This window comes from Ictalurus punctatus, chromosome 3 (assembly GCF_001660625.3).
Source record: "Ictalurus punctatus breed USDA103 chromosome 3, Coco_2.0, whole genome shotgun sequence".
Lineage (NCBI taxonomy): Eukaryota > Metazoa > Chordata > Actinopteri > Siluriformes > Ictaluridae > Ictalurus > Ictalurus punctatus.
In genome coordinates this window covers 4,718,854-4,735,208 of record NC_030418.2, presented here as the reverse complement: position 1 = coordinate 4,735,208, position 16,355 = coordinate 4,718,854, and the positions used below count along the sequence as shown (strand labels likewise).

The 16,355-nt window shown below is 42.5% G+C and overlaps 1 protein-coding gene across 3 annotated transcripts in view; it reads left to right on the top strand.

Moving 5' to 3' along the window:
• macrod2 (mono-ADP ribosylhydrolase 2) overlaps positions 1-16,355 on the top strand; it is a 613,005-nt gene that overhangs the window by 151,226 nt on the left and 445,424 nt on the right. The window contains exon 4 of one of the 3 annotated variants that reach the window (XM_053679442.1): positions 6,573-6,665. The exons of 1 other annotated variant lie outside the window; for it this stretch is intronic. In XM_053679442.1, the coding sequence (XP_053535417.1) occupies positions 6,573-6,665 (93 nt within the window). The remainder of the gene's footprint in view (positions 1-6,572; positions 6,666-16,355) is intronic. One more of the 3 variants, XM_017463465.3, reaches the window with a different exon arrangement.

Genomic DNA, 16,355 nt, shown 5'->3' with positions numbered 1-16,355 from the left:
AACCCGTTTCTAATTTACCGAATGCGAGCGTTTATATTAACCAGTCCGGTCGGCTTCGTTTTTGTTTAACCGTTACTTTTGAGTTTTAGTTAGCTTTTCATAGAATTTTAAAATAAATAAATAAATAAATAAATAAATAAATAAATAACGATGGAATTCAATATGGGACAAAAGTATTGGACGTAACTTCGTAACGAGAAAGAAGAAAAGCGCTGGAAGTGAAAACAAATAACTCTGTGGCTTTCTTTATTAACAGTAGAGATGGAACGGTATGAACGTTTCATATCATGATCATCGTGGCCAGGCCCGGCACTACCTATAGGCAGAGTCGGAGGCAATTGCCTAGGGCCTCGGGCTTGGAACCGTGGCCTCCATAACCATAACCTCACTATATGCTAGTCCACCAATCAAGACCAAATCCAAATCTCACTAGCCAATGAGAGTAAAGTGCTGGTAAGCCCCGCCCACACGTGTTGATTTGGTGCCACGATAGCGAACGTAAACTTGCCGGATGTAGACGAAAAGCTGGAAAGCATAAACCACGATTAGCGAAAAAGAAAGCTTAGAAAACTGTTAAAGAATGCAGTTTATTTGAAGAGCGTGTAAAATTTTTGCCACCGAGTTTACTGTTTTCAGATTGTGTTTATTCTTCCTCGCTGTATATTTTTGTTCGTTTCTTGAACAAATTACCTTCAATACTTTTGGCCCGGATTCAATTCCGTATATATTCAGCTTAGCAGTAGGTTGTATCCGGTCCTTTGCTTTATGGGAAAGAACAATGATCTCATATTATTGTTCTTTAAGCCTTAGTTCATTTTCGTTTTAAGTTATGTAACAGTTTTTTTCCCCCCATATATATATATATATATATATATATATATATATATATATATATATATATATATATATATATATATATATATATATATATATATATATATATATATATATTCCCCCAGTTTACAGGAGTGTATTTGTTTATGCTATAATACTGAATGCTGTGTCTCTTGGCTGAGGAACATGTGGTTTTCCCGAAGATGGATGTTCCTGTGTCTCGTCACTGGGTGCTACTTTTTAACCGTTGTGTGTTATGGCTGAGTTTAAACAAGAACACAGGAAAGAACTACAAGCGTATGATTGTGAGTTGTTTGTATGTGTGTGTGAGGGAGAATAACGCCAGGTGTTAAAGTTGTCTACCAACTCCAGTTACTGACCAACCCCCTGCCTCCCTCTCACACTACTGTTACATTTAACTTCAATCGGGTTCTCGGTGCAGAGAGAACAACCCAGTTCTTCTCTCCGAGAGACACTCGGGACGTGGGGACGAGCCGTCCTCTCAGAATTCACATTACCTGCCAGAGCTTTTTCCATATTTAAACTTGGCTCATTTGTTAGAGTTGATGCACCTTTCGCATTGGAGTCCAATACCAAGATCTGGCTCACTATTACACTAATATTAACGTTAATCTAGACTTTATTTCCTGTAGCAAAGCAAGAAGTAGAACACCAGGAAGCCGGTGTTTTGAGAAACAGGAACATTTTAGGATGGGCGAGGACGCTCACTGAAGCGAGAATGAACGCAATTCACACCTTTGTGTTTCCCGCGGTGACTGAGAGGCGGTGAAGGCAGGGGTTTAATTATGACCGTGTCCATCCTTTCCTGTCATTTCCTTCCCATCCCATACCTGTCACAACCTCTCTTCTGTGGAAGATTTTGGAGCTTTGTTTCATTCTGCTTGCTGGGATTTATTGCAAACATTCAGTGACGCTTGTTTGATTGACTAAACCGGCAAACAACTCGGTGTCTTCTCTTATTTTTCTTCCGTCTCTCCCTCACTCTTACTCACTCAGACTCGACTGATTTTACAATTCTGCTTTCAGTTATTGGACGTACGTCTAATTAAACCTTTATATATATATATATATATATATATATATATATATATATATATATATATATATATATATATATATATATATATATATATATGTGTGTGTATATGTGTGTATATGTATATATGTATATGTGTATATGTATATATGTATATGTGTATATATATATGTGTATATATATATATATATATATATATATATATATATATATATATATATATATATATATATATATATATATATATATATTTGTAACATCTCAGTCAAAGTGCCTCTTGAATGCTGGTGTCCATGTCTGCGCAGCCACTCTCTCAAATTATAGGCCTGTGCACAGGAGACTGCTTACTCCCTCGTAGAAAGATAGAGTGAGAGATGCAAGACTTTTTTTCCCCACTGGCAGGCTGTACAGCATGCTTATAGATACTGATCCTGGTCAAGTGTCTGGAACCTTCCGTTGAAAGTAGATGTTCTGTAATCACTATGGTAATTTTCTCCATTATATGCGCCATCATTTGGCTTACCGCTGGATCCCCATTTTCAGAAAATGTGAAGAAATTACTCGACCCTCTCCTTTTGTGTACTTGAATCCAAATTTTGCTAGTCTGCTCAGATCTTCTGTTGTACTCGATGGGAATGTTCTTAGTCAGGACTGCTTCGATTGCTGGGTTGTAGTGCGTGGTGGTGGTGTTGGTGGGGAGGAAACGATTCTAGCCAGCTGGTTTCTGATGAAAGAAGACTAAAGTTACGGGTGACCATCTCCAGTGATGAGCCTAAATCTTAAAGTAAGTGATTCGAGCTAGGTGCTGGCTGGTGTTTGACTCCAGTGATGACTCATGCCGATTCTGTGATGATGGCGTTTGAAAATCAATGATCTCTAGCCCACGTGTTGGGAGGGGGTGGGGACAACAGAGCAATTGAATATAGCTAGTGTCTGAATCCCTGGATGACTTATGGCATTCGGTGATGATTGTATTTGGCCAATCAATCGTCTGGAGCCCAAATCTTCAAAAAAACAAACAAAAGATTGTAGCTAGCTGGTGTCCGAACTGGTGGTGGCTCAGATGTTAAGACGTTGGATTTCTGACCAGAGGGTCATGAGTTCAAATCTCAGCACCACTAGAGCAAGGCCCTTAACCCTCAACTGCTCATGACTATCATGTCTGCATTTGATCAGTCTGGAGCCCCGATCTCAATATAAACGATTCTACCTAGCCGGTGTCTGACTCCAGTGACGGCTCATGTCGTGCATGTATTGATTACGTTCGACCAGTCAATGGCCTGCACTATTTCTGCTTTCACCATCATGTCCATATTTGGTATTCTTGGTAACCTGACAAGAAGGGTAACCAAAATCAGGCTCTTAACTATGACTTGGGTTGCCTGGCAGTGGAAATAATAATAATTTCCTCACAGGCCTGTTAATGTCCCCTGCTACACCATAGTGCTGCGTACTTGTATTGGATAGAAGGAGCTGGAAGCACAAGTCCGGAGTTCTCCCAAGGGCCCAATATCCACAGATCGAAGCAGGCGGTGAGCTGGTGTACTTCGTGATTAATCTCCACTATCAAAACTTCATTATGGTATAATTTCTGTTTAGTTTCCAACTCTGGCCAACCTGGACGCTGTCACTTCAGATCAGCCTGCGAGTTGCCAGTTTCCCCAAGCGCTAGTTCTAAGGCATTCTTCACCTCTCTCTAAATTCTTCTCTTATTTTCTTCAACTTGTGAAAATGTGCAGGTCACTCTTTTCCTCGTCTCTTTTATTTTTTTATACAGCTGTTCCTCATTTGTTCCCCTTCTCCCTGCTGTTAGATAAGGAATCGTCCCCAGTTATTTCAAGGCCTCGAACGCCTCCCTCGATATCAATTGCAGAGGGCTCGGTTTTGTTTTTGCCCTCTGTGGAGGTAAGAGATGTGTGCACATGACACTTTGAAAGGGAGGGACGGGGGACTAAAAGAAAGGGAATAAAAGGGGAAAGATGAAAGGAGTGGCTCGGTGTGACTCACAGCACACAGGGAGAGGAATATTAAAAGAAAAGAAATAAAACAACCCAGGCGCAAGATTTCTGTTCTGCCTTGCAGGCGAACACATTTACCAAAGTCCCTGCCGAGATGAGATATGCCTCTCCAGCTCTGTTGGATGAGCGCATACCATTAAAGAAAGCCGCCTTTCTCGTCTGGGCTTGGGCCTCCTGCATGTCGCCACGTCCCTCTCGATGGTGTCGAATTGATTAGCTCCTGTGCTTTTGAGACGCTGACTTTTAGCGGACCAGATGAAGCGGATATCCATAATGTCAGCTGTGCTGCAGTGCCACTTAACTACACAATGGCACCATCCATTTGTTTAGTAACCCTGCGTTGACACTAGCAGGCAAGAAGTCATTCATAGTTTGTCTCTTGTGTCTTATTTATTTGCAAGTTTTCACGAGGAAATGCTTGTAGCTATATATCGCTATACCACAGTGGTGTTTACGATATACCTGCATAAATATGGACCTGAAACGTCGAGTCCTAAACGTAGATGAAGAAAACCCAGTTAAACGAATGTGAGAAAAAACATTATACCGAGTCGTTTATTTATCATAAAGTTTCGCTGGCAGATTAGCGAAGCAAGCTAGCGCTACTTAGTTACATACACACACCAGATGTACTAGCGATCTCGACTACTTCCTTCCAAGCTTTGTTTTGCTTCATTAGGTCTGTATGCGCATTTAACCAGAGGTTTAGACGTGGCCGTATAAAACGATACCGTTTTTGTACGTTTTTTTTCTTCCATTTAAATTGTTTTTTAAACGTCAGACACATCAAATGGGAACTAACTGCAGGTACGGACTAAAGTTGTAAGCCGGGAAGTCAAAAACGTCGGTCTGGGGAATCGGCGGTTTGGATCTGCCGCTTTAGCATGTCAGAGCTAATTTGTATAGAGTCTCCGAAATTCGCGGTTTCCGCTCATAGAAAAATGTCGCTCGCTAGTGTGAATACATTGGAACTGTGTGGAGATATATATATATATATATATATATATATATATATATATATATATATATATATATATATATATATATATATAAATAAAATTTTTGGATACAAGGATGTAGTCCTGGAGCGAATTATTCCTTCACTGGAAAACCTCCGTTGAAAATTCCTTGACCCCAAAAACATAACACCCTTTCGAGTCGCGATTATAGCACGAGCGAATTCCTCTTCGCTGTGACAGCTGAACACCCGCACTTCTAATATACTGCAGCTGAAGTATATTAATGCCCAGTACTTTGTAGCACGCGGTACGTTTTACTCTCTTTCTATTATTATACGATTTACTCTCAGTCAGATTTAATTCTGATTGACAATGCAGAGCGCGTCTAGACGTTTGGACAGAGGCGACTGCCATAAAAGGGGTCTAAAATGAGCAAAATGCTGAATGCAGAAAAAAAAAAAAAAATACACACACAGTCCAGATATTAACCATGCCAGCTGGAAGCTTTTAAACCTTTTTTTTCCCACTTCTATTTAGTGTTTGCACAACAAAGTGCTTGAAGAAATGTACGTCTATATCAACAGAAGAAAAACTAATGCTTTTGTCCTTCCGCCCACGCACACACTTCTAACACTGTAAACTGTCACACACTGCTGTACATCCAAAAACATGCTTCAAGGTGTAGGTGTCTGTGTGTGTGTGTGTGTGTGTGTGTGTGTGTGTGTGTGTGTGGTGTTTTTTTTTTTTTTTTTTTGTCCTCCCCTTTGTGAAAAATGAGCTCAATCAATACTGGCTCACATTTCTGGCCCATAAATGTTCCATTAACGTCCCTCTTCCGTCACAACAGAATAAGACTTTGATCATTTGCGTGTTTATTTTTTCGCTCAAATGCTACTGTACTAATTGTGATTAATGTTCACGTAGACTGCACTTTGTGTGAACTGCACGTTTGAGAACATGTCTGCTTGACTTTTTTTTTTTTCTTTTCCTTTTCTACAGTGTCCAAATTAACAGTGGCTTTTTTTTATTTTATTTTTTTTGTGTGTTGAAAATCCCCCTTTAATCAGTCTAGAGCTGAAACCAAGAGCCTGTGTTTTTCAATCAAACCCTTTCTTCATGTTGCCTTCCCTTTAACTGGGAACCTGGGGGATTTTTTATTTTTTTTTAATGTGTGTAGTGGTAATGCGGCGTTCCTGACACGGCGTTCAGAATTAAAGGGTGTTTGTGAAGCTAATAGAGGTTGTTAGATTTAGAGAGGTGAGACACAGGAGCGGGGTTTTCGCCCCGGCTCTTTCTAGTCACGTTATCGTGCATGTGAGAGAAGTATGACAGGCAAACTTGTGACCCTCAGCCCCTTTCCTCGGCACAAGAGATCAGAAACGTAGCATCAAAGTGCTGCCCGGCCCTCGCAGCATCTGCTCAGACTCACGCAGACGGTCGACTCGCCGTCATCCGAAAGGCACAGCAGCGGAGGGTGTTGGTGGAGTGCAGCTGCTTGCATGCTTGTGCTTCAGAATAACTGCACGATGAATAAATCTCCCTTTAGAGTGTGCTTGACCTTCAAGGTCTGTGTCTGCTTTCATCTGAACAGTGGTGTCCTCTTCGAGGTAAAGTGTTTTCTCTTTAAATTGTTCTCCAGACCATTCACTGATATTTTTTTTTTTTGTTTTTTGTCTTTTTTCCTCTCTTTTGTCTCCTTAACAGCAAACTCCAGTCTCCTCGGTGGTGGCGGAGGTAAGCATTCTGAACTTTCCCAACCCGTTCGTAGCACTTCACTTTCTCGTTCGAGAAACACAAGTAGGTACAGATGTTATGACATGGTGGTGGTATTTTTTCTGTATTATTAGGAATACAGTTAACACTGGGTTATGAATGGGGGACAGATACCCAATGCAGTCGCTTATACTACAGGGGGTCCCGTAAAGTCTCCATAACATAGGGAGGAAATTAACACTTATTTATTTTTTACATTTTTTTTTTTAATGTCTTCCAAAATATTTCATAGGTAGTTTATCATATACATTTGTTTTAAGAACTCCTTTGGTAAAAGAAGAACAGGAAACATGGCGAGAACATCACACACACACACACACACACACACACACGAGAGACACTGTTACCAAACTTAACAAATTCAAAGAGACCGGAAGTGTTACGGACCGACCGAGAGGCGGACGTCCACCAACATCCGCCGACGAAGACACGACCGACGTGGTGCTGGTAAACATAGTCCCGTATGTATGGAGACTTCTGGGGACACCCTGTTGAATACTAAAATAAGGAACGAAACACGATGGGGTGCTGTTCTAGGAACATATTCAGTGATCGAGTTACTCTGATGACCTCAAAGCTGACTAATTTTACGTGCTGTGACGGCACCTCTCAGTGTTTTACTCCTCTTATAGTAGTAGTTCGCCAATGATTCCAATTTTTAATCTATTAATGCAGTGGTTTTCAAAGTGGGGGCTCGGCCACCGTAGGGGGCGCCCGGGGGGCCTCAACAATTTGGTCGGAGCCACCATCCTCCCACTAGTATGTTTTCTCTTTCACACTCTCAGACGACGACAACAACACACACACACACACAATCAATTTCTAATGTGGTGTAAGATGTAATTATTAATTTTAAAAAAGGGGATATATTCAGAAGTCTGTATTTTTAATGTGTTTTAAAGACATCTTGTAAAAGAAGGGCCTCGGTCAAATGTTAATGCCATTTTGGGGGCCTTGCCCTGGAAAAGTTTGGGACCCCCTGTATTAATGGATCTTAAACAAGTTAGTTCCTGTTTTCACTTACATTATAGCAGGAGAAACCATTTGAACCATTTCAAAATGAAATGAATAAAAGTCTTTGGTCAGTGATCCTTAACCAAACGGGTATAGTTCTATCACTGGCTGTGATCTAGCACTGGATTTCTTATATGTGGCAATATAGTGAGTGTTGGAATTGCAGGTGTTTTCATCAAGACAGAGAGAGCGGGCTTAAGACAAGCCTGGAGGATGGTTTTCTTTCTTTCAAATGGTCTTCTGAAACGCCACAGATTTCACCAAGGGTCGAGTTGCCTTTATCATTAGACGTTCGAAATGTCTCGGACGGCCGAAAGCCTTCGCACACGTACTTGTACGTTCTAAGAACACGTTTGAACCGTTTCTGGAAACGAAACCATTATTACGCTGAACGGAAGACTTGCACTTCCTGAAGGGCTTCCGTCTCTTCCAAGGCCTGCCGCCGTGCATTCGCATGAAGGCACAGATGAAATATGAGGCAGCCAACCGTGTATTACATCCGGCCAGAGTTCCTCCGTTTGGCAGAATTTTGCACGAGGTCTGACATGATTGAAATAATAATTGCACGACGGGCCGCGCAGGACAAAAGGCCGAGCGAGCCGGAGGGGACGGCGTGGAAAAATCAGCCCAATTATTTGAGGAATTTTTTGATCCTGGCTGCGCAACACATGGGAATGCAGCTAGTCCCTAGATAACAAACATACAGCTGTTTTATCTTTCACATAAATCCTTTGTTTATTCATCTGTTCCAGGGTGTTGCCCTGAATCCCTCGCTCCAGTCACATCCACAGCCCTCGTGACCAAGCCTAGCAGGCACGTTACCCGATCCACACGATTTCACGCTGGGCTTCTTGGTCCGTTATTTGATTTACGCTAAACCCCAGACCGCTAGTTATTGTAGCTGTATTATGTCACGATTGGTGGTCGGGAGTGTGGGGGGGGGGAGGCGCCTGATTGAGATCAGAGGTCACACGGCCATGACAAAACCACTTACTGGAGCACCTGTCAACCAAATAGGTCTGACCAGTCCTAACGGCGTCCTTCCACATTCAGTTTGGCACCTCCGTGTATGTCATCACGCTTCTGTTATTGATTGGTCACGACAGTTTAATCATTCGAGGGCAATTTGCTTACTTCATTATTTTCCTCATAATTGCCCCCTGACTTTTTTTTGACGGGCGAGATGGAGGTTTAATAGCAAGACGGGTTCTTTCATATCAGCGCCAAGGGCAGGATGACCAGAAGAAAATCTCTATTTGTGTAGACGGAGGCCGAGAATGGCTCGTCGTCGCGGTGTTCTACACCGAAGCGTCGCTAATCAAAACCCGACATCAAGGACGCGGTCTCCTCTAATTGCCGACCCCCGGTGTCTGTGTCGGGAACGTAATTAACCCCGCGACACGATGTTTGGCTTCAGAAGCCTCCTCAGTGGCTCTTGGCCAGGATCTTTTGAAACACATCAAGCGAGCGTTTGACATTAAAAAGCATTAGGTAGCTTTTATAGGAGCTCGGGCTTGAAGTCAGGAAGGAGGGCGGAAGGTTAATCCTATGTGAATAATTGCAACATCAGAGGAACCAACTGGAATGAAGTCAGAGCTATAAAATGAAATAAAACAAAACAATCTGGCTCAGCTGGATGAGCAGACTGACAGACTTGAGATTGAAATTCTTCGGGTGGCAAAAGATTACTGGTTTTATCATCAGGAGTGTTCTGTCAATAAGCCAAGATATTTTTCTGTCTTCTTTTTTCCCCTCCTTTTTACTCCCTGGTTCGCTCAAAACAAAGCCCATCATCCTCTTTACTTTATCTCTCTCTGTGTGTATGTGTGTGCGAGAAAGAGAGCGAGAGACTGACGGCTTTATCTTCTCACTCTCCTTTATTGCCGTTGGACGACTGATAAACCTGCCTGTTTTCTTTCTCCCTCTCGCCTACCTCCTATCGTTTAGCAAGGTGAAGACCTCCAGCTGGGATAAGTTCATCCTGCCCGAGTCCTCTTAAGAAAGACACGGCTTTCTCTCTTATCAGCGAGCTGTCTCTCCTCTCGGGAAGTCCACGGGGTTGCATTCTCGATGCTTTAGTAATGGCCTGTAAACTTCGGGCGGGTCAGAAGAATCGGGGTCATTACGCCGCGTTCTGGTGCACGGCGTTCTTGCTGATCGGGCAGGACTGCGCAATTTGCAGCTGGGTTGTTTATTTTATGTGGTTAAAAAGCTGTGGAAAAGTGGTTTTCCTGTTATTTGATGTCAGGAACCAAAGAACAACACGAAATCAAATCCAGCCGCCGACATAATTATGATGCCTACTTTCACGCAGAGGTTTTTTTTTTTTTTTTTTTAAATTTCGTCCAGAAGATATAGGGACCACTTCGAAACCACCTACTGAGATGAAGTAGAAATAATTTAGCGACTATGTTCTTACGTTACACGGTACGGGAGGGTTGGGATCCAACGCAGTTTGCTGGTCTCCCCCCCCCCCCCCCCCCCCCCATCCTGCTCAGACTCATAAGATCAACGCTGTGTTTTAAATGGAGAATTGTCTGAACTGGACCAGACTCCTCCATTCCACGACACCATTTGGAAATACATTGCCGTTCAATGCTGTAGTGTGTGTGAACGAATAATAGTGAGCGAGTGATCACGTCTAAAGATGAAAAGAGGCCTACATACCGAAGCCAGATTTCGCTTCACATTCTGATGTCCTCTTGATCGGGAGGATTTTGCTTTTCCTCCTTGACTTATGCTTAGCATACCACGACCCTGCGGAAAGCAATTAAAAGGCCACGTCTTCCGAGCAACATCAGCTAGCCCTGAGCTACAAGCGGCGATAAATCCGTTGAGCGTGCCAGGCTACAAGACGGTTGTGTGTGTGTATGTGTTGTGCTCCCTTAAATTGCTTTTCTCCATTTGAACCTGCGTGCTAGATGACATTGTGCACGCTGTGTCACATTAACATCTAAAGCTTCATTTTGTGAAACGGGGTTTGAGGCAGACGTCGAGTCGTCTCGCCTCCGCTGGCTTCTCGACTATAATATCATCCGCCTTTTGTTCTTTTGTTTAATGCATGCTTCCTGGCCATGCTTCACTAGCTCTTCACTAGTGCCTAAAGGCAACTTGATCCAGCCTGCTGAGTTTGTGCGTTCGGTTTCCTTCCTCCAGGCCAGTACCATGCTCGCTCTACATCTGGTTGATCTGCTGCTGCTTCTTTTCCCCTTGGCAGCCACATACTTTCTGCCAAGCTGGAGGGGTGAAAGGGTTAGAGCGTTCTCTTTCATTGGCTTCGTTTTTCTTTTTTTTCTTCTTCTTCTCCTCCTTTGTGAACCCAAAAAAAAAAAAAACCTGTTGCATTTCGAAAAAAAAAGGGCATTACAGTTCATCCATCCTTTTGATGACTCATTCTTTATGAGCCAATACTTCATTAGAGATTTTCTTTGTGTAGATACTGCACTACAACTTGTGACTATGGTGGTAGTCATGCTTTATTCTTGTGAGACAGCCAATACTTTCGGTGGGTCATGAGAATAAATAACCAGACATATGGGCTAAAAACAAAAAAAAAACCACGTATGATAAAAACTCTAAAGTACAGGTCATGTCTGTCTTATATAAGTTTTGTAATCCTTTATCATTCCCGAATATAATGGCTTTATAGAGACAGTTTTAGACGTACGACCTTCTTTTCTTTTTCCCCTCAGATAGAACTCTGAACTGGGTTTTTTTTTTTTGCTTGTTTGTTTGTTTTTTCTTCTAACTTCTCCAAGTACTCATGTGAACCGTCTTTTGGAGAAGTTCAATTCAATTTCCGAATTCAAACGGTTCATACGAACTCTCGGGTTTATTTCGAAACGCTGTTTATTAATATACACGAGAAGATCTCGTCCTGAACCGAGCCTGATACACGGTTATGAATGAGGAGGGGCTTAAAGGATCTCACGGAAGACGCCTAAAATAAACAAATACTTGCTTCAAATAAACAGAGCCCTCAAAGAAATCGGTCAAATGCAGGAAAGCAGATTATACCAAAGTGAGTAAAATCGCATCCGGTGTGTTTTCGTATTGTTCTGAAATGCGTATAATGACAAGGTGACATTTTAAGGGTGTCCATGGTGTATCTTGTCTGCAGCTGCACCTGTTACTTTCAGTTATTTTTCACTGGAAATGCTACCGAGCTCATCGAGTTCTACTTTCACTCGTGAACCCGTTTATTAGAAACACCCGTCCACCTGCGAGCAGAAAATCAGCTCAGGACGCACAACCTTGAGGCGGATGTAGAACCTACGACAGCAGAAGACCACGTCCGGTTCCTCTCGTCAGCCGGAAACAAGAATCCGAGGCGGGCGATGGTGGATAGTCAAAGATCGGGAAAACAGCGTCGCGTTTCTTCACCCGTCCAGTTTCGGTGTAAACCCGTGTCCGCTGTAGCCTCGATTTCCTGTTCTTGGCAGACAGGACCGGAAACCGATGCGGTCCCCTGCTGGTGTGGTCCGTCCGCCTCGGCGCGTGGCGTCTTGTGCGTTCTGAGATGCTTTTCTGCTCATCACGTTTGTAAAGATCATTTGTCGTCTCCCTGTCAGTTTAGACTAGTCTGGTCAACGCAGGAGGTGAGCAGTTTCTGAAATACTCTACCCAGTGTTCCCGGCTCCAACAACCGCGCCACGGACATTCTGATGTTCGGTAGGAACGTCAACTGAAGCTCTTACGATCAGATCAGATCATTTCAGGTCTGCATGTCTTCCTTATAAAGCGGTCGGTGAATCCATCATAATCCACAATGAGACGTGCGCATGTTCAGTCGTTCCTGTGGTATTCAGAAGTGTGGGAGTTTGGAGAACCAATCAAGGTCGAGTATGGCAATATGGAGGGATATTTAATGGAGCTCACCAAGGTCACTTCACCCAGAAATGGAAAAGCATTTTGTACAAGCACACGTGAATCTGTGCCCTTTTTTTTTTTTTTTTTTTTAGTGGGCCAGATTTACCCACAGGCCTCGGCTGTGTGCTGTGACGGTCCTTCGCCGAGGGGAGCCGATAATAGGCTGCACGATCACACTCGAGTCCAATCAGAAGTGATGGATGGACTAATTGATGGAGAACGATCACACCATTAGTTTTTGAGTGACTGTCGTTAGTTCTATATTTAGATGAAGTGCTGTTTTGGGATGTAGGGAAAGAGCGAGAAATGTCTGTTAAACAGTGCAAGCGTGTTTTTTTGGGGTTTTTTTTTTTTGTGCTCAATTTCATGTTGAGATGAACTTTGATCTAAACCAGGACACTTTTCAGTAGTTTATGCCTTTTATACTCGGCCAGATCTCACCAACGCTGCAGATCTGTTTGATGAAATAATGCTTCATATAAAAATCCCTTTGTAAAGAACATCTCATGATGTACAGCAGGGTGCAGACGAAGAACGCTTTTATTCCATCAGCGATGAGGAACGCATACATGTTTTCAGACAGTTTGCAATTCTTGTATGGCAAACTTGGGATAAAATGTTCTCAAACTTTTGGCCATGAAGTGTGCTTTATTTTTCCCCCCTAAGAGACTGCACTTTATTCCTCTTGGGGTTGCTCTGAGATCTTCGTGTATATATGAAACGACCCAGTTGGGCCTTCTTGAAGTCCATAAGCATGATGGTCAGGAAGTAAACACACTCGTTGAACTCTGTTACCCGAGGTTACTGGACCGGTGAGGAAATCTGTTGTCGCGCCTCGTGAAACTCGGCGGGTCTGTCAGAAGCTCAGCATTTCGTGTTGCCTGTTTTCTTCCTCCGAACTGATGAATAATTTATCATCGTTGTCTCCATCCATAAATCACCCCGCATCGCTTCTCCACCAGCAACCGTGTGATGAGATAGACACGCCGGTTCACACGAGCTCATCCAGTGCACTCGGTGTCGGGGCTAATTAAACGCACACACCCTTTCTTTAAGTAGGTAAATCGCATCCAAAGGGGTGACTGAAAAATGTTATTTTATGAACCGATGAAGGTGAAACCTTTTAGACTAAGCTTGCGTCTGGACAGGAAGTAGCACAGGAAAGTCCAGCTAAAACGCACCCTTCACCACAGCAGCTCTGGAGCTCCGTATCCTTCCAAAGGGGGGGGGGAAGCCCCTGTGTGGCTTCACATTTGTTTTCCCCCAAGCACTTACCAACAGGAAACAATCCATAATCCCAGTAATGAAGTATGCCCCAGTCCCGAGTCATTTGTTCAATAAACGCTGACGATATACAGTGGCCTATTTTCTTTTAGTCTGACTCGCTAGTCTTGCTGAAAGCAATTCAGCCCCTGTGTTTGCTTGTACTTGCGTGTGCATTTGTCTAGTGCGTGCTTACATGCTACACATTTCTGTTTATCTGTTGCGAGCCAATGATTTGTTTACTGTTATCTCACACCTGGCGCTAACAGCTAATGGAAAATGTACTTGAACTGACACACAGATAGTGCTCTCTCTCTCTCGTTCTCTCTCTTTCTCTCTCGCTCTCTCTTTCTTTCTCTCTCTTGCTCTCTTTCTGTCTTTCTCTCATTCACTCTTTCGCTCTCTCTCTTTCGCTCTCATTCTCTCTTCCTCTTTCTCGCACTCTTTCTCGCTCTCTCTCTTTCTCTCTCTCTCTCTCTCTTTCTCGCTCTCTTTTTCTCTTTCGCTCTCATTCTCTTCCTCTTTCTCGCACTCTTTCTCGCTCTCTCTCTCTTTCTCGCTCTCTTTCTCTCTTTCACTCTCATTCTCTCGCTCTTTCTCGCACTCTCTTTCTCGCTCTCTTTCTCTCTCTTTCTCTCTCTCTCTCTCTATCGCTCTCGTTCTTGCTCTCTCGCGCTCTTTCACGCTCGCTCTCGCACTCTCTTACTCTTTCTCACTCACGCTCTCTCTTTCTCTTTCTCCCACTCTCTCTTTCTCACTCTCTCTCTCTTGCTCTCTCTTACTCTCTTTCTCTCTCTCTCTCTCTCTCTCTCTCTCTCTCTCTCTCTCTCTCTCTCTCTCTCTCTGAGTAAGCAGGAATGCCCTCCAGGAAAGGGAATGCGAATATATCAGAACCAAGTGCTCCACTTCCTGTTACGCCCGTGGACATGCTCGTTTTGAAGCCACGGCTCTAAATCATTACCATTCAGACCAAAGCCAGCTCGGTCAAAAGTAATGCGTTTTGTTTGTTAAATTTTAAAAGGAAAGCTACACTCGCCTTTGTGCCGTGGCGTTGTTTATATTCGCAGTCGGCTTCTCTTCGCGAATTGGACGTGACCGAGAAAGAGTTGCCGACGTAGCATCTTATCTGTGGCTAGTGATATCCATTCTGGTTTTAACATCTGTTCTCATGCTGTTCAGCCTTTCTGAAATGAATTTAGCAGTACCAAGTCAAGACTTGCATGCACACAAATCTGCTAGTTTACCCACCAACCCTAAAGAGTATGTATTCTTTCTTTTAATGGAATATTTGTTATATATATATATATATATATATTAAATGGCTCAGTCGGTATTATATTACATTACACCTCCTACCTGTACACTGCTAATACTGGCACTTCTTTTATTTCGGATCTTCTATACTGTAATATAATCGATCTCCTTTCCAGAGATCATGAGAGCTGTGCTATCGGTTGACGTCGCACATGTCACCAAGCTTTTTTTTTTTTTGTTGTGGTTTTTTTGTTTTGTTTTTTTTTTTACTGAAATGTAAAACTGATGATCATATGTCATATGAACGTAATTTCACTTTTAAAAAGTTTAGTGTGACCACAGTTTAATACCGAAACCGTTCTCTACTAAATATAGCTTGCGTTATCCAACACGGAGCGCGCCAACATTCAGCAATCTGTATCATCTTTCTGGGTCAGTCAGGGAGGTTTCAGACAAGACTGAACCCTCGGGACTCCAAATGTCATGTTGCGTTTGACCACAGCACCTCAGCTTAATCCAGTCTGACAAGTCGAGGACTGATTTTTCGAAGCTGGTGCAGATGCAATTTATTTATTTATTTATTTATTTATTTATTTATTCATTCATTCATTCTCCCCAGCTATAAGGTACAATCCTTTTTCCAACATTTTTAAACTCTATTAAAGTTCTAATCTCAATATATTTTTGTCTATCCTAAGTCTGTATACGGTTGTTTGTATAACAGGATAGGTAGTCCGTCCTCTTAATTAAACGAAAATAATCGGGTGTTCAAACAATGCCTCAACATCTGGAGAACTAATATTAAAAATAAAAAAAATCAGACGTTAAGTCCTAGAATACATGTGCACATCTGGATCTGGTTTCGGTCGAAAGTGAGAAAACAAAATGGCCCCAAGTGACTAATAAGATGGTTTAGCTGATAGGTTTGTACTTGTCCTTGTACTCTGAAAGTATTGAGCTCGATCGTTATCTGGGTGGAAATTAGCGTCACCGGTCTGCAAACCATTAGGTAGGGCTTAAGCAGATTTTGGAAATCCGATCGACGACGGCACGATGAATCTAATCATCAGACTAATTGATAGGGATGAAGCAAATTATCTAAATCAAGTAAATGTACTTTGTTGCAAAGAATGTCATTTATTTAAGCATATGAAGTATAAATATTTTTCTTGTAAAAAAAAAAAAAAAAAAATTTACTTTGTGGAATTTTTAATTCAGACAAGGAACACATTTGAGTTTAGATTAGATTAACTTGGGAGACCATCATGCGAGTAACAAATGCAAAATAGCTTCCAAACTGTATTCAATTTCTTT